The sequence below is a fragment of the Myripristis murdjan genome, chromosome 1 (genome assembly GCF_902150065.1).
Source record: "Myripristis murdjan chromosome 1, fMyrMur1.1, whole genome shotgun sequence".
NCBI lineage: Eukaryota > Metazoa > Chordata > Actinopteri > Holocentriformes > Holocentridae > Myripristis > Myripristis murdjan.
The window spans coordinates 25,784,439-25,809,846 of record NC_043980.1 but is presented as its reverse complement, the minus strand read 5'-3'; the positions used below and the strand labels follow the sequence as shown (position 1 = coordinate 25,809,846).

Sequence of the window (25,408 nt, the reverse complement as noted above, 5' to 3'; positions counted from 1 at the left end):
TACAGCATGTATGCATTGGACTTCACTGCCTTTCTCCCCCTGATACTGCTCCCATTAATTTGTTATGGTCCAACCCACTCACTTTTCAACAGCCCCTCTTTGTGTTATGTCCTGCCCCGACAGCCATTTTCAACAGAAAATTATTCAAATTACAGAAGCAACCCAACATCAATATTATATTTCATTGTTACTTTACAAATTCAAATGCTGTGCAGGTCTGCAGCCCAACTGTGGCGGTGACATAAAAATGATTAATGATCCATTTGTTTGAATGTGACCCCAGCTGCCTCGCTCCAGCTAATGTTAGCAACTGAACCCTTCACACACACTTTATGGCCAACCATATACAAACATAGTAGAACTGCTTCTGCAACATTTGACTTCATTATGAAATGCCGTAAGACGTGTTGTCTTAGGATCAAGATTTGTATACGACCATTAAATCAGAGCTGAAGTGTGATAATAAAGTGTGGCGATAAAGTTAACTTCCACAATGACGGATGTTTTACTGCTCAATAAGGAACAGACTTGATTTATAGCACATTTGATAGAGCACAGGCAGAGGAAAATTACAGTAAAGTGTCTCATCCTGACTGACTCACAGGAATGTGGCTCTTGATGGGGAGGAAAACACTTTCAGTCCAGCGACCTTGATTCAAAGAAAATTCCATATGGGCTCCCGTTGAGGAGAGAGAGGGTAGTTCATCCTGGCTGTTAGAAGTGACATTTCTGGGCTCACGTCTGTGAAAGGCCTGACATTTATCCTCACTGTAAAACACCATAGGATGACTAATCATATTTTTAACCTTTATTTGCCCAGGAAAAGTGCACTTAACACACTTGATCTTTTTCAACAATAGTCTGCAGAGGTCACAGGGATGAGGAAACTCTGAGCAACACTAATTCTGAAACAATACCTTACAGGTCATCGGAAATAAGGGTGTCCCACGGGTCATTTGTGATTCATGGCCCTTCTGCTGAATTTACACAGGAACACACACACACTCGCGCGCGCTCACACACACACACACACACACACACACACACACACACACACACACACACACACACACGCCCTCCTATGACTTAATTTCCTCTGTCAAGCCTAATTTCATTTTTCTTAATTCCCCTGTCATTTTATGTAACCTATTATCATCATACTATTTGGCACCACGTTGTGTTCTGCTGTATTTCCATCTGTTCTCCAATTCACTTACATGTTTGCTTGTCATCTTGTTGAAGAGTAGGTTTAAATAGCAGATCATTAATTAGCTCTGTTCATGTCTTATTAGTGAGAGCACAGTCTAAACAAGCACGTCTACTTAAGGCCATCACTTGTCAGAGCAGTCCGTCTGATGTACTGTAACCTGCACCTATCTGGTTGCAGCCAATCACTGATGCATGCTTGTTTATCTCAACTGAGCATTTTTTTTTTTTTTTTTTTTTTTTTGTATTTTTAGCTCTGTTTTTCATTTTATTTCATCACTGTTTATCACTCTGTTTTGTTTTTATGAGAAAAACTAGGCTAATCTAAGTGTAAAGCCTGTCTCCCATCTGTGCAGAAAACATAATAAAACTCAAAGCAAGGCATACAGAAACACTAGCTAATTAATGCATAGAGGAGAATTACCCCATCAGTGTTTGAAAGTGAGCAAGACATTTTGACATTACACATCTCTATGCATGCACAGAAAATTATATATTTGATTTGCTGTGAGAGAGCTTATAGTTACGCTGTATGTGTATCAATGTTTGTTGAGTCTGAAGGCTGGAAAAAACTCAAGATTCATGCTGGAAAAATACACTGTGCAAAAATATTTACCATTCTGTAAATGTTATCATTTCTGCGCTTGTTGAAATGTCATCACAGCAGTCCTACAGGAGGAATACTTTGCTCCGTTATCACCATGGAAAAGTATTTCCTTATAAAATTCATTTGATGAAAGTCATATGAAGATAAGCCGTAAAACTGGTCTCAACGAGGAAAGTGTTTCTGTCTCAAAGACAGTGAGTGAATGTGAAAATGGCAGCTGCATCCACATTTTGACCTTAGAGATGCACAAAAAGGTTTCACGCTGACTGGGCCACCGCCCACCAGCAGCTCTTCAGCCCTGGAGCCAACATCCTGAAAACACTGGTAATCCTTAGGGGTCTGTTGCCAAAAGCAATTTTATTTATTTATTACATAAATCAGCAAGTGGCATGCCACATAGCTATATGTTATAGCTATATGCAGATATAATCCAGATTATATGGGTGGGGTGTTTTTGTTTCATTGCTTCATTTATTCATTTTTAAGAACAAATTCTTTATAATGATGGATTGGCACATGTTGGCTCCGGGATTTTGTTTGTTTGTTTGTTTGTTTTTATTTAGATTACTATTAGCTGTAGCAATAACAACAGCTGTTCTTCCTGGGTCCACACCCCAGTCATTTTTTTTCATCAAAGACAAAACATCTCTGGGGAATCCACCTTTTGGGCCTAATTTCTGAGAGAAGAAAGTGGGCCTTGAGGTGGTAAAGGTTTAGAGACCCAGGTCTACAACAACTGAGGTATCATCTGGGACAGAATGAAAACTCTTGTTGGCAACTCAAATGTTCTGCTGGAGGGTGACAAGATGTGACAAACGGCTTGCACAAGAGTTCAATGAGGTTTTTTTCAGCAATATCATTCTAGAGCTGAAACCCCACCAAACAACCAAAATCAAACACTTCAGAGCTAAGGAAAGCCCAAGGCCTGACAGTATAAGCAAAATGTGTGCTCATCTCCTATGCAGAGCAACTAGGTCCCATTTTTAATTACATTTTCCAGGTGTCCTTCAATCAACAAACTATACCAAAAAACTGGAAACAGTCTACAGATATCCCAGTGGACAAATTCAATCACCCCAAAGTGCTTAATGACTTCAAGACAGTTGTCCTGACCTCCTTAGCTGTTAAGTGTTTTGAAAAACCTGTTAATCAAACACCTTCAAGGCAGGAAAACTAGGGATGGGATTTTATCACAGATCGCAAGAAAATAATGCATATAATTACATACAAGTTAAATACAGAAGATAACCACCACCAGTTCCTAAGAGCCAAGATATTGAAGTTACACATATTTAGATGTACAACGCCAGCAAAGAAGTGTAGTAGGCCAAGTGTATTTAATTATTTTTGTTCATGACATGTGAGCCACTGACTGATGGCACTTGGGTCAAGGCCAGGGTGGCAGGTGATTAGAGGCCAAGCAGTAGCCTATTGAAAGGTCACTTAGCCACCATAGGTTGTTAAATACTTCAGTGGCTGGCAAAAAAAACTAAAACTTTACATGCTCAGGGACACAGTACAGCTGTACTGTAGTCTGAAGAAAATGATACAGTGCAGGCGAGAAATAACAAATCAATGATTAAATCAACATGAAGGCTCTTATTCATACAATTTGACAAATAATCTGAAGTAAATTCATCTTCTTTCTTGATTTTTTTTTTTTTTTTTATGAAACACATAACTTCACATCAATAAAAACAAGACTACCACGTTCATGTTTTTCTGGCATTCCCCCAATCAAAGACTGTATAAAAGATACACAGTCTAAGCCCAAAACATGTGCTTCACTATCCTGTTACAAAGTTGAAACATTCGACGTTTTTTGGTAAAAACTTGATATTAACAATAAACTCGAGCTATTCAGAGTCCAGTGTTCACATACACCTGCATGACACCGATAAGAATCAGTTTTAGATTAGACACTTCTTGCCACTGGGCATGTAGTTAAGATTTCCTCCATGGTTAACTCTCCGAAGCCGTTTTGTCCTTTTTTCTCCGTTACCCTGAATGCAACAGCAGCACATTTGCGCTACGTCAAAAACGTCACACGCAGTAGCACCGGACGTGTTTGTAAAAGGGTTAAAAGACAATTGAAGTAGGCTAGCTAACATTAGCTGCCAGTTGAATTCAGTCGTTGTGCAGGCATGGAAGTGACACGAAAAAGTAAGTGGCCAGGTTTTACCTGCGGCATTTTCAGCTTGCCGCGTACATTGTTAACCTTTGCAGCTAACGTAGCTGCGGCGGAAAATAGAGTTCAAACGGACAAAATGTTCCTGTTCATGTCAGTTAATGTTATCTGCATCCAGCTAGCTAACAGGGACGTTAACTAGGCAACCGCGGCCGGGGTTGCCAGCGTCCTTGTGCTGGCCAGCGTGCATGGTGATCATCATGCCGCTGATAACGATGCCCTTTTCTCTTGGCAGATTATAAGGACTGTCTAAACGTTGTCTACAGCGCGATAGAAGAGGCTGATTTCCTTGCCATCGATGGAGAATTTTCAGGTAACGCTTATCGGACTTGTGTTCCTGTATTGCCAATAGGGAAGCAAAGAAACACGGTGTTATTGACGCTAACTGACGCGCTGTTTGTAAATACAGGAATAAGCGATGGTCCTAATGTCAGTGCACTTACCAATGGCTTGGATACACCGGAGGAGCGGTACATGAAGCTTAAAAAGGTTGGTGAGATTGATCATGTGGCTGCACACTCAGCATGCATCCCTTTCTCTTAATCGATCATTCATCTCTCCACGCAGGCCTGTCGGATTTAGGCTTTATTAATTTCACCTTGGCGTTTGAACCCCTCTTCTCTCTCCATCAGCATTCCATGGACTTTCTCCTGTTCCAGTTTGGACTATGTACATTCAAGTATGACCAGGCAGAGTCAAAGTGAGTAGGGTGAAGTGTGTGTGTGTGTGTGTGTGTGTGTGTGTGTGTGTGTGTGTGTGTGTGTGTAAGGGTTTTCCAAAGAGATCGAAATTTGGCAGCAGTGTACTCCATCTGCCATTGCCTGCTGACTTCTGTTGTGTTTATGTTAAAACTCATTTCCTAACCCTAGTCAAATGGAACTGTGGATATGTGTCCATGCTATTCTTGGCAATTGAGGAAAAAACATACTTATATTATTGGAGTTGCAACATCCATCTGACTTGTGTGTCACTGGTTTGTGTTGGGGTGTGCATATACATGTTACTGTATTAAATCCAAAATCAACATGAACATTTTTGTTAATGCCTTAATTTGTTTCTTACAATCCTGTCGTTGCAGGTACATCATGAAGTCTTTTAATTTCTACATATTCCCTAAACCATTCAACAGGACATCACCTGATATCAAGTTCATCTGTCAAGTAAGTCAGTGGTCCATCATCTTCACTGGATTGCTGCTCTCTGAATAACTGAGGAAAATAGCTTTAATTACAGTGATTGAGACAGTTTGAGAATGATGGTTGCTGTAATTTCTTTGTCAGCTGTAACAAGATGATTTGATTGTTGTTTTGTCTGAGAGATTCCTGATGCTGATGGGTCATCCTTGTCATTCCAGAGTTCCAGTATTGACTTCCTGGCTAGTCAAGGGTTTGACTTTAACAAGGTTTTCTGTCATGGTGAGTAGATCACTGGATGACAGTGAAGCTGTGAACTGTGAACAGGATAGTGTAATAGTTTGTTCTGGGCCACTTGCACTTTACTTAACCCTGCTTTGTGTGACATGGTCCTACAACTGGTGTGGTGTGAATCCTCTTTTCCCTCTGGTTTCCTAAGGAATCCCATACCTAAATCAGGAGGAGGAAGCCCAGCTGAGGGAGCAAACAGAGGAGAGGAGAAACCAACAGGCCAATGGAGCAGGAACACCATCCTACATCTCCCCATCCTCCAAAGGTTCTGCACATGTACCTGAAGAACACAAAGACTTCATCAACAAAGTGGTGTAAGTGTAACATATGGATTATTTTTTAAAGGACCTTGAAGGACTAGATAATCAGATGAGTGCTTAATTTATCCCAGGGAGAAAGCTCCCACATCACAAGACACAAAAATTTGGCACACAAAGCAACAAGAAGGTACTCAGTAGAGCTCAAGGTCACAGCTGGAAGTTATAGCCCTGTTTGTGCTAAGCCACGCCCCTTTCAGCCAATTAGTGGGGAAGGTTGGTCAGTGTAGCCTTGACCCATGACCAGCTTCCCCACTGGGTTTTGTTATGTTATGTGAATACATTTTGAAAATACTCTCCATTTCTGCTAAGCACTCCCCACTGCCACACGACCTTGCTGCTGAATGGCCAGAAAATTTAATCACCTCTTTGCTGGTGCATGACCAACATTCCCACCAAGTTTGAGCAAAGCCGGCATGTGTTTTTTTTTTTTTTTTTTTAAATATCCTGCTGATGGATGGATGGACTGACAGACAGACAGGTGACATAATGACATATTTTTAATGAGAATTTGCAAAGATGGCAAGTGCTGATTTTTCTGAGCTGATTTACATGGATAGAAATCAAGTTATTGCACCCAAATGAATATATTAATCCAATAGCCTACATGTCACTATTGTAGTGTGAAAACCATGTATAGTGGTCATGTATGAAGGACTGTTGGAACCAATGGGTTGCTTGTAGGGCAGCTGAAATCCTTTAGGTAGCTTTCTGCTCCAAAACAAAATCAGTGTTACTGGTTGAGAGTGGCAGTAGAACTGGGACTAAGGAAGGGGTCAATCTCTTTATCAGGATGTACCCAGTTAAGAGCTTAATTGGCCTTTTAGGTGAGGTTGGTTCAGGGAGCTGGTTTAGGGTTTTCATTATCATGGTTTGAACATTTCTGTTTGCTAAATATAAACAGTTTGTCTTGTTCTCTTAAAAATGTTCTGGATCAGTGAGCCCTTTCCAAGCCTTAGGCTACATCACTCTGAGTGGTTTCAGTCTCATGGTCTCTGATGGTCTTTAGAGGTAAATATAGAGGTCTGCATGGGCCTGTTTGGTTTTTAACACTGTTTCTGCTGCTTTTTGTGCTGTATCTGCTCACACCCCCAAGCTTTTGTACCATGCCTGTCCACCATACTGCATGCAGGCCTGCAACAGTTTTTCTTTACTGGTTTGATTTGTTTTATAGGCCTGCACCAAAGTCTGTGGGTCATGTGGTGTTGCAACACAAATTGGGGGACAATAACAGTGCTTACAAACAGATCTGTACCCAGGCCGGAAAAAGGGCCACATTAGACAAATGTGCAGACAGTTCAATCTGAGCTAGGTCATTTCCATATAAAATCAACCAATTCAGGAGGAAAATTCTCACCCGACCCCCTCAGTCAGCTGATTTTTTTTTCTCTCTTTAAAATATCTTGTGCATATTAAATGAAGCCATGCAAAATTTTACATTCATACTATGAAGACCTGTAACTCAGGAAGTAGTCGAAGTACATACAGGTTGGTCGAAATTTCACACTTTTTTATTCACATTGTTTTCTTCTTGCATTTTTGAGCCCTCATAACTTCATTCCTGATAGATATAGCCACAAGTCAATTTTATATCCAACCCAGGTGTCGCAATCTTAAGCTAAAATCTTTTTTTTTTTTTTTTTCTCAACACGATTTTTTCTGTAACCAACTGGAACATCAATGTCTTGGGAAAGATGAAAGCAAAACTGTTAATGTCTGTGACACAGGGGAATAGAAACAAGCATTGGTATGCTGGATGTGTCATATGTTTTCTGATAATTGATCAGAGAAAACTTGAAAGTGCATTCTGGGAAAACTTTCAAGGGTCATATCACCATGTGGGATAGGTGGCTGGTTTAAACAAGTTTGGCATATGAAAGGTCTCGCTTTTAGCAACATTTTGAGACCAGGCTCATGTTAGAGCCATTATACATTCTTTGTCAAAAATATTTGAAAATAGGAATATTTTGACTCTCGTTAAATGTAAAAGTGGAAATTCTGTTAAAGCATGAAAGGAATTACAACCATGATAATGCTCAGTGAGCAGACACCATATACAAGTTTTACCTCGCAACTTATGCTGATGTCAGTAGCAGCGTGCCCAGGGTTTTCCCAACTGGTCATCTTGAGCATATGAAGCTTACATATAAGTGAGTGCCATCAAGTCAGTCTGAAAACAGATTTTTAATATACCAGGTAGAAGGGATGAGATTGGCTATCCCCAAAACTCAAGTAGACACTAGCTTAACACAAGTGTCTGTTTGATCATTTTGCTCGATTTTTCCATCTACAGAGAAAAGGTTGAGGCCCTGTTCATGAACTCTGAGAAGACTGTGGATTTGGAGCCATGTACTGGGTAATCCATCTTGGTGTGCCCTATCAAAGAACATACTTATGTCCACTTTTTGCTATTCACCACATAAATTTGATGCTTTAATCTCCTCATTTTTGCTTTCATGCCAGGTTTCAGAGAAAGCTGATATACCAGACACTGAACTGGAAGTGAGTGTCTCTAAATATTATTATTTACTGTCATTGTTCTTCTGATGGTTTGCAGAAGGTTTATATTTGTTTTGCTCCTATAGGTTCCCCAAGGGGCTTCATGTGGAAACCATGGAAACAGAAAAGGTAAGAACTTTTTTTTTTTTTTTTTTCTCTTAAGCCAATGTCACTTTATTTTCTTCTCAAGCAGTCAAAGTAATATTTTGTTTATTCAGAAGCAGTCTTTATCAGGTTTTTAATTCTGTGTACAGAAGGAGCGGTATATCCAGATCAGTAAAGTAGATGAGGAGGAGAGGAAGAGGCGAGAACAGCAGAAACTGGAGAGGGAGCAGGTGAGAGCAAATATCCAAGCCAGATGTTTCCAAATGTGTCTTTGTGTTGTTGGATACAAGAAAATTAAGGCATTGATAAGAGTATAGCACAAAAATATCACACCAAAGGAAAGCATTATAAATATGACACATTTTTTGTACCCGCCTGCTTTAGGAGGAGTTAAACGATGCTGTGGGCTTCGCCAGGGTCATCCATGCCATCTCTAAATCTGTAAGTCATCTCCCTTCATGTTCAACTTTCTTAATTTCCACAAGCTTTGGCATTTTCATTAGTAGTGCAAGAAATTACACAAATATTATAAATTGGAATGCCATAAGTGATGAGCTATCTTGCCAGTCAGCCAGTCAGCTTATCAGAGCTGTATTGCTCAAGTAAAACATGAAGGTGTCAGCTGATAGTGTTGCTTTGAATGAGTCTTGGACATTTCTTCTTTAGCATGATATCTTCAGTTGCTAATCCAGTGCGGTATGACTGTTTTGCAATGTTTTATGTTTTGGTAAATGTTACGTATATCCACTTGTGTTTTTGAATGGCACACAGGGTAAACTCGTGGTTGGCCACAACATGCTGCTGGATGTCATGCACACCATCCACCAGTTCTACTGCCCTCTGCCAGAGGTACAGATATCAGATTTCAATTTTTGAATCCTTTTGAAGTCTTAAAGGGACAACAGTTTGAGTCTAGTTCATGCTTTTTCAAGTTTTCCTGTGATTTTTGTCAACGCTTTTTTCTCTCTAGGATCTTCAAGACTTCAAAGAGGTCACCCAGTGTGTCTTCCCAAGGTAAAAGTCTAATAAAAAAGTGTTTTCACAACTGTTTTCTCTGCACTGTAATCTTTTTGTTGTTCAGTCAATTATTCTATGCCCCTGTGCTTCTCTCCTCAGACTTTTGGATACAAAGTTGATGGCCTCCACTCAGCCTTTTAAGGTAAGTCATCCTCTTCAGGCCTCTAGATTAACTGGGCCATCACATTTTAAGTGGTGGCACCAACAGAAAATTTAGTGCCACTGATATTTTGCTCAAGAAACCGCTTCACACTGCTGCTGTTTGTGTCATCTGTTCAAACCTGTTGCCTGTTGAAATGTTTGAGTGCCTAGTAAATGGATAAACACAGTTAAAGTTCTATTTCAAAATATGAAAAGAATTCATATTTTTTTCTTTTTAACCAAAACCTTCATCTAGGGCAACAGAAATAGAGCTCATCCTATTATAGACCTGAAAATCTTGAAACACAACCAGATGACACTGGTTTATATTAGGCTGGACATCTGTAAGGTGAATAAGGTGATTAGAATCAGTCTTTGCAAGGAGTGGACCAATGTCTATTTTGTGGCAAGCCAACAAAATTTGTGCTCTGCAGTGGATATGATTTTAACATGTAGCACTCATTTAAAATTACTGACTTAAAAATGCTCAAAAGTCACAGTAATAGGAGTAAATGCAATAAATAACTTTCACATCAAGCACAACTATCACAAACAAAATAAGAAACAAAGTAAACTAAAGCTTAGCAAAAATAAAATGCACTCTGCTACTAGGGTCCCTGCTGTTGCCCCAATGTTTTTGAATTGAATGTTACATGTGATTATTGAACAGATGAGAGATGTTAGGAGGAGCCATATTGCTGGTTACTTATTGCCAATTGCACATTTTAGGAGCTGATCACCAACACGTCTCTGGCAGAGCTGGAGAAGCAGCTGAAGGAGAGCCCCTTCAAAGCACCTCAAGTTGGTGAGGGAAAACACACACCAGTGGCTGCTTGTCCTGTTCTTATGCCACACAGTCCTACTCACATCCCTTTTCTCCATTGTTCCTCTGTCAGAGACGGCAGAAGGGTTCCCCAGTTATGACACAGCACAGGAGCACCTCCACGAGGCTGGTTACGACGCCTACATCACTGGCCTCTGTTTCATCTCCATGGCCAACTACCTGGGTAACACACACATTCACACTCATGTCAGCAGATAATGAAGGTTGTGCTGATGCAGATATTGTGTAACTTGATCTGCTCAACATTGGCTTTTTTTTGTGTGTGTGTCCAGGCTCATTCTTGACTCCACCCAAAGCCCACATCTCAGCTCGCTCTAAACTGATTGAGCCTTTCTTCAACAAGTAAGAGAATCAATTACTTTTTATTGGCCTTATTTTGTATAGCTCCCTTCATTTAACTGGAGAGAGTCCACTGTTAGAAGTCTTCATTTTCTATCGTCTTTATATCATCATGTTCTCCAGGCTTTTCCTGATGAGGATTATAGATATTCCCTACCTCAACATCACTGGACCAGATTGTGAGTAAAATAAAGGAGCATCACATGCCAACATGTCAGGAATGTTGAAAGGACTACATGTTTTGAAATGATCAAAACGTCTTTCCCTCACCTCTGTTTTTAATTTTCCTCTCTACTATATTCTCTGTTCTTGTAGTGCAACCTAAAAGAGACCACGTTTTGTATGTCACCTTCCCAAAAGAGTGGAAGACCAGTGACCTCTACCAGCTCTTCAGTGCCTTTGGTAGCGCATAAATTTGTATGTTTATTTGACTCATACATGGGCATAATGCATCTTGATCGCTCACTTTGTCCCTCCGTTACCTCTGCTACCTCTGATATCCCCCAGGTAATATCCAGGTTTCATGGATAGACGACACATCAGCCTTCGTCTCCCTAAGCCAGACGGACCAGGTGCAGATAGGTGAGTCTTGGACTGTAGAGCAGACTTATTCATCTTCACAAACTGGCACAGATGAGTTGCTTACCCCTCCAACACTCATCACACAGCTATGAACACCAGTCGCTATGCGGAGAGCTACAAGATCCAGACGTATGCAGAGTACCTCCAGGGCAAGCAACAGGAGAGGGAGAGGTTCAGTCAGACTGCCCACTCGTGGGGAGAGGATGGCTGGGTTAAACCTCACTACACCACCTCCACTACTGGAGCAACTGGATTTGGTTATAGCAGGTGTGCATTTATGCAACTATATGTTTGTAAGACAGTCTATTTATCACTTGCTTTGGAGTTTCTACTGGCACCCACAATCTTGTTTATTAATGTGGATTTTTTTTTTCATTTTGGCTGTGTTTTTGTTGTAGGACATTGGGGAAGCGCAGCATCAGTCCCACTCAAGCAGAACAGGGGACTGGAGATCCTCTAATTACAGATGGCTGGAGTCACTACACATACTCAGATGGCACCGGCAGCAAGAAGATCAAAACTGATGGTGGGTGCATGCATACATGCATATGACATAGTTGCCAGATGCAGTGTGTTAGCACACAGGATAACACAGGGTTTGCCCCAGGGCAGTAGTTAGTGCAGCTGTGATGCAGCCTGAGGGAGAGGGCAGGCAGTGGTGGGAATAATGATCACAACCATGGAGATTGCCAAGTCAACCCAGACTGGGTAATTAGTGTGCTATGCAACTTCACAGTGATTGGCACAAAACAAAGAAAACAATGAAATTCTTATTCGGCACCCACACATTTTTTTTTTTTTTACCACTTAAAAGTAAAAGCCTGGTTCTGCAGAGTTTACAGCCATTGAAAGTAGAATAGTGCATGCTTCTAGGTTTTAAAGTTGCTTGGCCACCATAAACCTTGCAGTGCTCTGCCTTCATGTGGCAACTGAGGTTAACTTGGCCTCATACCCTAATAGACTGTGCAACACGCAAACAGAAACATGAACGTGTCAATACAATACATTGTGCTACCATTTAAAATGATGGAGATTTATACAAGATGTTTTTCAACTAAATTACACAGCCAGCAATTACTGGTGTGTACTAGTGGCTAACCAATCAAATCATTAACATTTACTGAGACTAACAGACCCAGCACACTGCCCTTTTCACATCAGTTTAAATAGAACTAGACACTGGCTTGGGTCAAATGGAGCCTCCATGTCATATCTGTATTTTGTCTGAAGTTTAATTGAAAATTTACATATTGGTGCTAGGGAATTTAACGTGTTGGGCACAGAGAAGCGATGTATTATATGTAGTCAGATCCATATGTAGTCATACTCCATGCACTAGTTGTGATTTGTGGGCTAGACTAATCACAGGATGCCAAGACCATAAAGGCTTTAAGAGCACAGACAAAGCGATCAACAGACCAGTTTAATTAAGGGCACATAAGCAAGCACAAAAGGGCAAAGGGCAGAGCCACGTCCATACAGGCACACTAATTCATAATGTTCAATAATTCAAAACATCATACCATAACTATACCATCAGTCGCTTAAATCTTCTCAGTTTTCACACTTCTTAAATAAAATTAGTTACAGTAAAAACATCCTCTGAATAATTTAATCTTTCAGACCAGCTTTCTTGTTTTTGCATATACTCAAATATAGGCAGTCATAATTAATTATGCAGTGCATAGGAGAACAAAAAATGGAATTCATCTTCAATAATACCAAGATCACATACAGCACTTAGCCTTTCTTCCTTAGACATAGGATTAAATCTGCCCTCCTCAATTGCCAGGGGAGTACCAGTTCTCAGCTGGGCACACAAAGATCATCTGGATCTTCTAAAGTTTAAAGTGATATTGGGTTCTGAAGTATAGAGGTTTATAATTTGTGATCAGGTTGTGAATTTGCATTGCTTTTATAGATACAAGTGGACGGACATATGCAGGAGTTGTTGACAGCAAGACATCAGAGGGATGGCTAAAGACGCAGTAAGTTAAATGCACATCACCTTTGCGCACACACAGATTTTATCATTTACACTGTAAATTGTTGCTCTATATCCTTCATGTACTGTTTTGCCAGTGATAAGACTCTTAATGATTGCAATGCCCTGCAGATCCTCATCAGATTCAGCAGGGTTAAGTCCAGTCCAAGAAGATGAAGGAGCTGAGGCGTCAGACCCGGGCAATGATGCTGAAGGAGCCGTCAGCTGGCAGCAGGCCTCAAGCATCCAGGGAAAGAAAGGTCGAAAGAACAAGAAAAGGAAGCCTGAAGGTGTGTTTCTCTTGGCTCTCTGCATAATGTGCATTTTAACAAGATTATCACTTGACCCACTATATTAAGGTGATTGAAATGTGGCTCTTGTTCTCATCATGTCTCATTTTTCTCTCTTGTGAAGGAGCTGAACCTACAGCGTCCCTGTTTGAGGTCCCTGAAGTCTGGTAGCGAGAGGTGAGGAGTGGAGAGGACCACCTCGCTACTCCACCAAGGACCTGTCCCCTACTGGGCCATCGCCCCCTTTATCTACTTAGCACTTGGGGCGCTTTCCTTTTAGGGTCATAACAGAAATGGGAGTGGTGCATGCCCCAAATTCATTTGTTCGCTCAATAGCCGTGGATACCGTTCCCACGGCTACCAGCCAATCAACTTGACTGGACTATTTGAGAGAGAGGGAGAGAGAGAGAGAACACAAGCCATAACGACAGCTGCCATTTTCCCTGCTTACAACAGAGGAGGAGCGGGCAACTCTTCATGATTAACACACACACACACACACACACACCACTAAATCTGAGAAATCTAAATTCTATAAATTCTGTTTTGTAGTCTCATATGTGTTCAGACTGGAATCTGCCACCACAGCGATGCTTTCAGTTTGGAATCGCTCATCAATTTTAATTACCCTGTCATCTTGACTCAGTCTTATATTTTGTGAGTGATTTGTATGTGAGTTTGTGCATGTGAGGGAGTTGTACATTTGCTCTAGTCTTTGTATGTCTGTCAGTCCATTTCAGATTTGTGAGAGTTAAAACACAACTTGACTGTTCCCGTAGTTTACAATGTCAGGGTTACGTAGTATTTTAAAGCAGTCAAATCTTGATTTTTTTTTTTTTTTTTTTTTTTAAAGTGTGTAAGTTCTGTCAAATTCCAGTTTTATCAACTATATAAGCTTATCAATGATAATGATATTTATTATTGGTGGCATTTTGACCCTTCATGAGAGGAGCTAGTGGTGTTTATTTTGTACATTTAATGTTTTTCTTTACCTTTTGTCTTTGTGTTAATGTTTTTGTAACTGTGTCAACCTGCGATGATGTCAAAGTATGTTCTAATGCAAAATGTGTAAATGTTACAAATACGTGAACATTTTTGTACAAGGAAAAATTAAAAAGATCCCTAAATATTTCCTTGGAGAGGGGAAAAATTAAAGAATGTTTCTTAGTACACCAGTTTGCTGTCATGTCTGTTCACAGGTCTACACACAAACTTTTTTTGTTAGTACATGTTTTAGTTTAGTATCAACATCAAAATTCTCTCAAAGGTTATGGCAAAAAAATTCCAAAATGTTAGTCTTTCTAACAAAGGTAAAAATGTGCCATCAAGTGAGATATGAAGATTGTCACTCATGTATTTCATTAATGTTACTGCAATGTACTGGAGCAGATATTAACATTAAGTCAATTTTAGAAATGAGAACCAAAGATTATAATCTGAGGACACTCCCATCATACAATTTCAAACTACTCCATTCAAAGTTAGTGCGCACTAAATCTGCAGTTATCTCTAAACTATTACATGTATGTAATATACCATGATGAAGAAGAATGTACTGTGCAATTCTTGTAGAGCAAGTTAAATACTGGTGATCACTGTATTGAGTCATCATAAAACAAAAGTTTGACATTAAAACTTTTAATGGCACAATATCAAAAGGCACAAATATTACACTGTACAAAGTAAATACTGTCAGTATATTTCAAGATACTATTTATAATACAAATTATTGTGGATCAGTGACCACACTAAGTGGCCTTGTTTAGTGTCACATTTTAAGTGACATCTCTGTTTGGGAAGATAAACAGTATTTATTAGACATTAATATATGCTGTTGTGAGCCCAACACTGGCTGTTTGGCACGTCCACATTAATGTCATTAATGCCACTTCCCTCTGGCAGATTTGGCAGAGAAAAGTCTGCTTGGAGTGTTTCTCCAACTTTAAGACCGTACTTTTCCCAAACTAATTTTGGTTGTTATCAATTAAGGATAAAACAGTAACACTAAAAGCCAACTTGCCAGTGGTGAATACACACATCAGTAGATTAAACAACAAAAGTTTCCTGTGCAGGGAATGGGATGATAATGTTGCACCAAAGGCAAATGTTACTTCAGAGCTTTGATTATATCCAGGCTACAAAATCAAGACAAATTCCTTGGAGGACTTTGTGAAGGATCTGACAACACTCTCTTTAAGCAGACGTACGTGAACTGAGATGTGTGACATACAGATATAGATTTATGTTGAAATGAGTCCGTCATTCAACCCTGCATGGGGATTAAATGCTTGAAAAACAGGGCAATTCTTGGCTCAGGGTACTCTGCTGTTCTAGAAAAATTCTGCATTAACATTAACAAGCATCATCCTCTCTCAAGACCCTGAATGGAAATAAGCAGGTACGGAATAAGGCTGGGCAATATGGACAAAATGTAATTTCACAATATATTTCACCACATACCTCGATACTGATTGTTGGTGCTTTCAAAAATTATTTATGATTTTTGCTAAACAATCATCGGTGATGTGAATATAATGACTAAACAGGTAGAGGCAAAAAAACAAGAACTAGAACCGTCTAATAAGTTCAGAAAGTTATGCAGCCTGTAAAACTAGAGTATGACACCCATATGCTGGAAAATGATATGACGATATCAAATTCCCAGACAATATTTAGTCCCACATCATGATATTGGTAAAGTTTTGATATATTGCTCAGCCCCAGTAGGGAAAATCATTGGATGTAACAGTAATAAATATGTTAAAGTGCATAACAGTGTTCTTTGAGCATCGGCAGACTGGCTGAAGTGTGCTGGTGTGCGTCTGAGCAAGTCCATCAGAGGCTGGGCTGACGACCTCATGAAGACCCTCGCTTGACCTCCATGAAGCACAAACCAGGAAGATGGCCGTGGGCGCTGGAGAAGAGGAAAAGGTAAGAAAGAGAGAAATGGTTCAGGATTATTTAAAGGAATACTACTGTTTTCACCTCTGTATGTCCACTGGTTTGGTTCCAGTGGGGAGCATTGCGTGTTAGCTTAGCATGAAGACTTGAAGTCTATGGGAGTCATTAGCCTAGCTCCATCAAAGTGAAAAAATAAACCTTACAACAACTCCAAAGCTGTTATTTACACTGAACCACTGAACATACAGGGGCGATAATGGTATCGAACATCTGGTCTCAGTCTGGGTGAGTCAGAAAAAGGGTATTTTGTCCAAAAGTTTTGAGTATTCCTTTAACTGCAGGGCAGAATGACCCAAACACATCCAGATTCCTCACCTCATGAGGCCAGGCAGCACCACCACAGACAGCGTGCCGTCTGGAAGGGATCTGAAAAGCTTTCCCAGCCAGCGGTCCAGCTTCCTCATCACAAGCTCCGTCTCCTGGTCCTGCACAAATTTGATAGTGAAATATCCATCAAATCTGCTCTCTATATAGTCTGTACAGAACTGCATGAACATACAGTACATCATATTACAGACTTGTTGATGACTCAGCTGAACCAGGAAACCACCTCACTGATAAATTCCATGCTTATTCCATGTTTTTGTCAACTGAGTCTATAGGCTTCCTCACTTCAATGGACCATTTGCCTATGCCTACTGGCTCTTTACATGATACTGCCACTGTTATTTTATTTTCTTCAACAATCTTTAGTAAAGGTTATGAATTACATTAATCAGTGCAGCACAATGTCTCTGCAAGATGTAGATTATTGAACAACAGGGGCTTATAGCTTCTCTGAGGTTAGACAAAGCTGCAGTACAACAGACTTCATGAGCATTAATGGTGGCAGGGAAAACTGAATTACACTATTCTTTAATTAGGACACTGATTCATCAATAATCATAAAAAGGCCCAACCATGTACACAGATCACTGTGTCATAAATCATGGACATAAAAAATGATCACATCATCATGTTTGTAAGTGGCCTGCAGCAAAAACAAGAGAGTGATGTCATTATGGAAACTCAGGGTACCCAGTATAGACAAACTTGAGTATTAATGCACTGAAAAAGTTCTGCTGAAGTGAAAAATGTCTTTAAAGGACTGTGAAAACTGACTGCGGTGCATTTCTTACCTGAGGGCTGGTCAGCGTGAGGCTCCATCCCTCCTCTATGGCTGTTCCCACTACAGAGTACGCAGTACTGATGGGAGTTGTCATAGCAACCCATGAATGTAAGTGGGGCGGAGTCAGGGACGGACAGATGAGGTACTTCTCATCCCTAAGTTCCTCAGAGGAGCTGAGGGCTGTGTGCACACTCTCTGTACTCTCAAATTCTGTCAAACACACAAACATAAACTCCCAGGTTAGAGAGACACGCACACACACACCCAATCCCCACACAGAGAAAACCTGATAATGAAGCCATAAGTTTTTACTCACTTATGTATGCATGTCTTGCACGTTTTCCAAAGGGCTTGGCAGGCAGGAAGATGCTCTCCACTGTGCCAAAGTGACCAAATCTCTCTCTGAGCTTCTCCTCAGAGAGTCCAGAGGAAGTGGCATGGAGATGCTTTGCTGCGGTTAAGTCCGTCTCTCCGACTGTTGTGGACAGTTCAGTGTAGCAACTGTCTATTTTTGACCCATTTACTTTGTCAGGGTGCAAGCCGTCAGCCATTTTCATAGCCGTTAAATCTGAATATTTACTGTCTAATGTGTGTCCATTGGCCTTTCCAGAGAAGTGTATGTGTTTCGCCTGATTAGTTTTTAACTTAACAGCATAAAGGTGACTAATGTTGAGAGGGTCCGCCATCAAAGCATCAAGAGTCAGATCCAGGTCCAGCATTGACTCATTAACAGGCCTCTGGACCTACAAATCATATGCACATGTGCACATCCACACATACACATCAGAGACAAAACAATTGACAAAATTTGAAGTTCAAGTTTATTTACAGCCATAAATCACTTAATCTAACATTTGTTCATCTTCACAGTAAGATAAAGGGACAGGGTAACAGCAGACAGAGACACACACAGAGGGGAAGGGGGGAACATACCTTGATGTACTGTCCATGCACATGAAGTCCATTCAGTGTCTTTAGAGCCAGCATAGCTCCCTCCAGCAGCTCAAACTCTATCTCTGCATGAATCTGGAAAGCAAGACGAGTCAAAAAGTAAGATTTACAATGCCCATCCAAGGTGAGGGGAAAGCCAGTACTGTTAGAGCTCAGCATCAGCTGGCGTTGAATGCTATTGCCTATGATCATGTTAGAACACAAAGATGTCCTCTACTGTCTGTGACCTCTAAGAGTATTAAAGTGGAGAGGAAAAAAAATCTCACATTAATCACAGATCCAGATTTCCCACGAGAGGCAAAAAACAATATGTTAATGACGGCCTTAGAGAAGATTTTTATCAAGACAAGTAATAATCTCAGAGGATTTCTGCTGTGGTGACACAAGATATCCCACCATAATCACCATTATATTAAATATAACTAGTTATGTTTATGAAGCTAACTAATGTATTAATTAACATATAGTTCCATTAAGGATGCACGATATTAGATTTTTTGGTGATATCCAATATGCTGATACATTCCAACTCCTTTGGCCAATTGCAAATGCAGATATAAATACACACATATTTCTTCAACCTGATTGCAGAAAACATCAAGGCTCTCCTTAATTTATTATTTTGCCTACTCTTATTGTGATGGTCCACTGGCAGATGCTAATTTAGGTAAGACACACCATATTTATTTTTATGTAACATTTTCTTTCAAACAAAACTGTAAGATTCATCCTACTTAAGCAGACTTTGAGGACACTCTCCCTGAGACGACCCTGACAGTCACCACAACCACTTCACATATCACATAGGTGGTTTCAACTAAACTGTATCCTGAAGCATTCTTATTAATAAGCAAATTTATGCAGGAAGATACTTCAGTATCTAATCAGCTAAATCTATTTTGCAGGGGAAACCAGTGGCATAGACTAAAGTTTTCATCACATGTTGTTTTTTTTTTTTTTAAGTTATTGTGTTCACAATAATGTGTTGGACACAGAGAAGCTACCATGATAAAATCATGTCCTGAATTCTATATACTGTACCATGATAATAAAATAAAAATTGCAGTTTATTAAATCAAAAATCGCAGTGCATCAATAATCACAATTCAGGCAGAGCATACCCTGACAGCTGCGTTAAGCATTTTGATTCTCCGAACCGGTCCACAGTACCGAAACAGCCGCCTCACTTCCTTCTCAGAGAAACCTGCTGGGAACGGCCCTGCAAACACTACACACATCTCTCTCAAATGTGCACACACCTGCAGGATAAATGCACACACACATAGAAACAGTAAGTAAGTAAATAGCACGTTGCTGCAACACATATACAGTACATCGCAAAGCATAGCATGACTGACCTTCTGGTAGTGGTGCTCCTGATGGGGGAAGGAATTTTTTAGGTGGTCTGAGAAGGAGGAGAACTGGAGCACAGAGAAGTAAGGACACTTTTTCTTTCTCCTGAAAGAGGCCAGCACCTGAAGGAAACAAGATTAGATATTTAAGGAAGGAGAATAGGGAGAGGGAAGGTTACACTTCCTGCAGATGTGCAGAAAAGGCGAGAAAGAAGATGACAACGGGTCACCTGTTTATTTTTGGTCGTGTCATTTTTTTTTTTTTTCCCCAGAGCTAAAAACAAATTTATTTGGGATCCCAACAGGCCTGTCTCATTGGGCCTGTGGATAGAGATGCTGCACTGGCCTCAGTCACCAACCCCCATAACATTACTCTCCTTCTCTTTTATACAGAATAAAAGCCTGGAAGGGGGTCCCAGATTATTATAGGGAAAAAATGGGGGGGTGTAATGAAACCCACAAACCATCCTTACATCAGATTTGTCCATCTGAATTTGAATGGGAAAGCCCAACTTATTAATGCTGTCAATGATTTGTACAAGTCTCTGCAACAGCTTGACAGAATTTCACCTCCAACAGCTCCGTATTTCACCAAACACCCTTTTATCACCTTCACACTTTCCCAGGGGAATCATATTCCACAAAGCAAGCAGAGGCGGAACAGGAAACCCCAAATTCTCTCCATCCGGCAAAACTGGGAGTCCAAGAGACCAGAAAAGCTTTGTCAAGACTAACCTATACCCAACCACAGCTTCTCACCTCTTTGTCAGAACTGTGCCACTGCTGATTGGATAGACTGAGCGTGATATCAGCACGCTTTCCTATAAAGCCAACTGAACAACCTCTGTCTTGTAGTACATCAGCAAACCTGCATGAGAGAAAGAGAGAGAGAGAGAGAGAGAGAGAGAGAGGGAGAGAGAGAGAGGGAGAGAGAGAGAGGGAGAGAGAGGGAGAGAGAGAGAGGGAGAGAGAGAGAGAGAGAGAGAGAGAGAGAGGGAGAGAGAGAGAGGGAGAGACAGAGAGAGAGAGAGAGAGAGAGAGAGAGACACAGAGAGAGAGAAGGGAAGGGAAAACTTTATGTCTAATATAAATGCATCAAAATGTTTGATTAGTAGGGGTTTACATCATAAGCATTGCCACATTCACGGGAAATTACAGTTTAGTCAAGATTTTTATGCCTTCATGAATAGCAAAATTCACTGACCACATTAAATGACTACTACCGGATCGCTCTAAATCTCTTAAAGCTTTCTGTCATAATTTACATCAGTGATCAAATAAATTACATTTTGGATATAGCTGGGCAGGAAAAGAAACAGAGAGAGAAATATTAATGTGTCATGTAGTCCTTGCACCTGTTACTGTGTGTTGGTGGAGATTCACAGACAGCAGGCTCAGTAATGGCTAGACATCCTCCCCACAGCTCCTCCAGGTGATGCTCTACAACCTGAAGAGAGCACATAAAGTTGCATCCTTTGTGTGTTTTTGTGTGTGTGTGTGTGTGTGTGTGTGTGTGTGTGAGAGAGAGAGAGAGAGAGAGACAGACAGACAGACAGAAAGGAAGAGAGAGCGAATGTGTTACCTGTCCTGGTCCTGTTTTAATAAAGTACTGTGCCAGCTCCAGGGCTGCCACAGCATCCTCAATGGGGTTGTGTCCCTTCTTCTCTTCAGTTTGTATTTGCCTCCTGGTGCACAAGAGCAACAGAAACAATGACCACTAGCCATGCTGAGAGAGACAGACTGATGGAGACAGAGAGAGAGACAGGACTTACTTCAGCACAGTCTCAGCCAGGACCTTGAGCTTGAATCTCTGTCCAAATTCTTTCCTGTAGAGCAGTGAGGTGTCAATTACATGAGGGTGGATCAGCTGCAGGGGAGGACAATGATCAAATCAAGTCAAACAAGCTTCTTATTAGACATACAAGTGTATCTAAGAAGTGTCTTTGATATCAAAAATACATATTTGAAAAATGTAACTCCTGTTACTGCTGAAAATAAAGTGAAAATAAAGTCTACTCAGTTATCTAACAGAACACAATAAATTGTAACTTTTTTGTCAGAGAAGTTTAAGTAATAAATGTTAAATTAATTCTATTTTTTTCACATTTCAGAAGGAGAAAGATAGTCTTACTTCATTGCATGTTAATTTAATGGATACAAATTTGGCTAAAAGCACTGAATTAAATAGTTTAAATCATAGTTTACAAGGTCAAATGGAAATGAATAATTTTTAAAAAAGTTCTTAATCCACTAATCAGTGAATCATGAATTAAACTGAACTGATGTTGAACATTCACACCTCTACTCAGAACTCAACTTCTGGAAGTTTGTGAAAGTCACTCACTTGGAGTGCCCTGAGGTCGTTGTTAAGGGAATGGCCCACCAGGACTGCATCCCGCGGCAACAGCATCCTCATCTTTGTCTGAACCTCCCTCAGGGTGGTTGTCACGGGTCGCAACATCGCCGAGGTGATACCAGAGAACCTATCAGGAGGCACACAGCAGGAGAGGTACCAGGAAAGTGTTTTAACACTTTAACACAGTGCATGTAGTCTGTCATCAATTATCTGCATGTGTGTGTGTGTGTGTGTGTGTGTGTGTGTACCTGGTGAGATAGTTGATGATTCGATTCTGGGGTTTGACCAGCTCGTCCAGTACACATCTTCCACTGCTGTCCACCAGAGAAACACGGGTCAATTCGTGCCCCTTTTCTGTCAGACACTGGAAACACCGCAGGGAGTCAGTGATGAACTAGTGGTAAAATACAGACCTGACCTGCTGTTTATCACGGATTCAAAGTAGTAATTAAGTACATAATTGACCTTGAGAGCATCTCACCATTTCACAGTCAAGTCCATACAGAGGGCTGTTGTCCGTCACAAAGTCATCACTGTCTGTGCACAAAAAGCCCTCACAGCCCGGCATACCTGCACCAACACAAAAATAGGAGGTGAGGGGAGGACACCAGAGAAAGAGATGGATGGAGAGAAGGGGGAGGGGCTCACCTTTCACAGGGAACTGTTTTTTGATCATCTCTTCCTGTGTGAGGACGTAGGCTGTTAGACCTCTCACCTCCGTCCCAAACTTGCTGATCACTGGGTGCCATTTCAGGGCTGCAGCAAAGCACAAATCCACACAAACAAATGCACTTACAACTAAAACACATAAACGAACAAACAGTGAAAAACACAAAGGGAAAACCCAAGCACACACTTGGAACACTGTCAAACACACATAGCACACCTTTCTGCAGATGCCTGCCTTCCTGTTCTCTTTGGGAATCAGGTGAGCTCTCCGATCCAGGAACCTCGCTGCTGAAGATTCCCGAGGCGATGCCGCTCGATGACGGGCTGAAGCTGACCCTCTAACACGGCCAGATAAATACAAACATCAACATGAACAAAAAGTGTAATAAGCACGCATTTTATGGGTGAGTCAGCCGAGAGACTGATGCTCAGACTGTATTACTGTTTTTGGTCATGATTTCAGTTTCAGATCAGTTTGTTTTGTTCATCAGGGAGAAAAAAGAAACACTACCACTTTCAATGTTCTCAGTATTTTGTCTTATTTGCCAAAAGTCAATTTTTTTTTTAAATTCATGGAAGGTAGCTTAAATTGGAGAGAATGTAGGACATACATATTTAAGTATTATGCTTCTGCTTGTGTCTTTTCATTCATTATCAATCGCCATTTCAGTCATTACTTGTCACTTTTAATTACTTTGTTTACATTATGGACTGTTTACACTTATTGTTTAACAGACTGTATATACTGTTTATACTTATTATACTGTGTGTGATGACTTAGTAAAAACACTACCACTACCACTGCTACTACAATACGCTTATTCCATGGCTCTTGTCAGTTGACTGTATACGGTCCTCATGACAACTGACCCTCTGTAATACTGCATGGTTCACCCTTAAACCGAAAAAGGTCAGAGTGAAAAAAGCATCCTCTATTTTAGATGCGCCACTCAGTATGTAAGGATGTAAGAGAAGGTAAGTGTCCCCACATTTACTTGTGTGCTGTGCTGGTACTTACAGTGGTGTAGTTGGCCCTGAGGTGCTGCAAGGTGAGATAGTGTTTGTAGAAGTGACTCTGGATCAGACCCTCGAGGACCACAACATTCACCCCTGTCACCCTCCTCTGGTGGTGGAGACGACACCAGCTAGCAGAAAAATAGGGAAAGGAGGGTAGAACAGAGGTATTTCTAGAGTATAGTAAGAGTGGTCTGCAATACAAAGGCCTTGACTTTCATATTCTTGATGGAAGAGTATCAGTGTCTGATGCTGAGTCTACCTTGGCTGTTTGATGCCGCACGTTTTCCCTAAAGCGGCAAAGTGCAGCAACTCTGTCAGGCCATCCAGTGTCAGCGGCTGCTGCAGGTGGCTGAGCAGCACCGAGATCCTCGGGGGTCGAGGGACACGCACAGGCTCAAACAACCAATCGCCGTCCTCGGTTTTCAGTCTCTTGGCATTTTTTGAAGGGTTGTCCTTTCTTTTCTTGCTGTTCCACGATATTGGCAATGATGGCTCCATTTTCTGGCTGATTCTATTCTAGAAAAAAAAAGGAAGACATCACAAGTGACAATCACTATTAATAATCTAATTAGAGGAACCCATTTGCTACTGCTACTATTCTGTCCACAGTGACGTGTTTTGCAATATGCAAATTGGAAAATGGGAATGACTTGTTTAATGAGTTTTTTGATGTATAGGCCTGCTGGATAAACACCAAGAGCAGCTCTTGTTAATGTATAGATGTATTTAGATGTCACTGTATAGACGCTGAGGGTTTGCTTGCATATGGCAGGCACTGTATGGCAGGCATATATGTGCATTTTTCCTGCCAATTTTGCGCTGAAGCTGCAGGGGAATTCATTGATGATGAATTTACCGGTGAGTTTTTCCTGCCAACCAATCTCAAGTTATAAGTGATTTTGATACCGTGAGAATGAAACACACTGATGCCCACTCATTCAATCTGATGCTTGGACTTGGACCTTCATTCAGGTGAAAACATTACTAATCATCATGCTGCTGTTCATCACACGAATAAACACTACTTCGGCTTGTAAATACGAACTTAACAAGCACGTAAACCTTATGAACATGATCAGCAGGTAAAACCAATGTCCACAAAGGCTATGTTACGTGTATGGTGGCTTGAATGCTGTGAAACCATCTACGATTTGTTCAGCGCACACATGAGAACAGAAGCGAATAATAAATATGGATAAGTACCAGATGTCAGCGCTCCTGCGACTTTCAATGGAGTGTTTTTCTCCTCCTGTGTGACCACATGGCCAGATTTCCACCGGAGGTGTACTGCGGCATGCTTCAGAATGGGATCCTTCCTGCAGCAAGCGAGAACAACAACAACAAGACAACTTCCGGCTCTACTTTTCAGAATAAAGGCATTATTCCGACAAAAACACACAAACTTTGTCAAAAATAAATTCACAATTTTTCAAGCACAATAATTAATGATT

At 40.8% G+C, this 25,408-nt stretch overlaps 2 protein-coding genes across 3 annotated transcripts; one reads left to right on the top strand and one right to left on the bottom strand.

Moving 5' to 3' along the window:
- Window positions 1-3,854: 3,854 nt before the first annotated feature.
- On the top strand, window positions 3,855-14,713 carry parn (poly(A)-specific ribonuclease (deadenylation nuclease)). Its single transcript, XM_030060488.1, has 26 exons — window positions 3,855-3,976; window positions 4,237-4,314; window positions 4,411-4,490; window positions 4,634-4,701; window positions 5,080-5,161; window positions 5,356-5,416; window positions 5,574-5,739; window positions 8,036-8,098; window positions 8,206-8,244; window positions 8,328-8,370; window positions 8,496-8,576; window positions 8,731-8,787; window positions 9,118-9,195; window positions 9,317-9,360; window positions 9,463-9,505; window positions 10,234-10,309; window positions 10,401-10,511; window positions 10,621-10,690; window positions 10,811-10,866; window positions 11,003-11,089; window positions 11,195-11,269; window positions 11,356-11,536; window positions 11,668-11,795; window positions 13,191-13,257; window positions 13,386-13,543; window positions 13,668-14,713. Exons 1-26 carry the CDS (start codon window positions 3,958-3,960, stop codon window positions 13,712-13,714), a joined length of 2,058 nt encoding a protein of 685 aa, XP_029916348.1. The 5' UTR covers window positions 3,855-3,957; the 3' UTR covers window positions 13,715-14,713.
- Window positions 14,714-15,172: 459 nt separating this feature from the next.
- On the bottom strand, window positions 15,173-25,274 carry rexo5 (RNA exonuclease 5). Of its 2 annotated transcripts, none has more exons than XM_030054807.1 (19): window positions 25,161-25,274; window positions 24,217-24,473; window positions 23,959-24,085; window positions 23,158-23,278; window positions 22,920-23,027; window positions 22,753-22,841; window positions 22,520-22,635; window positions 22,260-22,398; window positions 21,688-21,782; window positions 21,498-21,600; window positions 21,271-21,362; window positions 20,675-20,783; window positions 19,922-20,038; window positions 19,685-19,822; window positions 18,546-18,638; window positions 17,929-18,355; window positions 17,623-17,822; window positions 16,820-16,929; window positions 15,173-16,457 (listed from the first exon to the last, which is right to left on the bottom strand). In XM_030054807.1, the coding sequence occupies exons 2-19, from the start codon at window positions 24,453-24,455 to the stop codon at window positions 16,400-16,402; spliced, it is 2,481 nt and encodes an 826-aa protein (XP_029910667.1). In that variant the 5' UTR covers window positions 24,456-24,473; window positions 25,161-25,274; the 3' UTR covers window positions 15,173-16,399. The 2 variants fall into 2 exon arrangements, with proteins under 2 accessions (XP_029910667.1, XP_029910675.1); XM_030054815.1 differs by having other exon boundaries at window positions 24,217-24,468; window positions 25,161-25,265.
- Window positions 25,275-25,408: the final 134 nt, after the last annotated feature.

Coding starts and splice junctions, on each gene's coding strand:
- parn (XM_030060488.1), top strand. Junction 5,740..8,035: donor GACTTCATCAACAAAGTGGT/GTAAGTGTAACA, acceptor TTCCATCTACAG/AGAAAAGGTTGAGGCCCTGT. Junction 8,788..9,117: donor TCCATGCCATCTCTAAATCT/GTAAGTCATCTC, acceptor AATGGCACACAG/GGTAAACTCGTGGTTGGCCA.
- rexo5 (XM_030054807.1), bottom strand. CDS start 24,455: ATGGAGCCATCATTGCCAATATCGTGGAACAGCAAGAAAAGAAAGGAC. Junction 24,086..24,216: donor TGCGGCATCAAACAGCCAAG/GTAGACTCAGCA, acceptor TTTTTCTGCTAG/CTGGTGTCGTCTCCACCACC. Junction 21,783..22,259: donor ACGACCTCAGGGCACTCCAA/GTGAGTGACTTT, acceptor CCTCCCCTGCAG/CTGATCCACCCTCATGTAAT.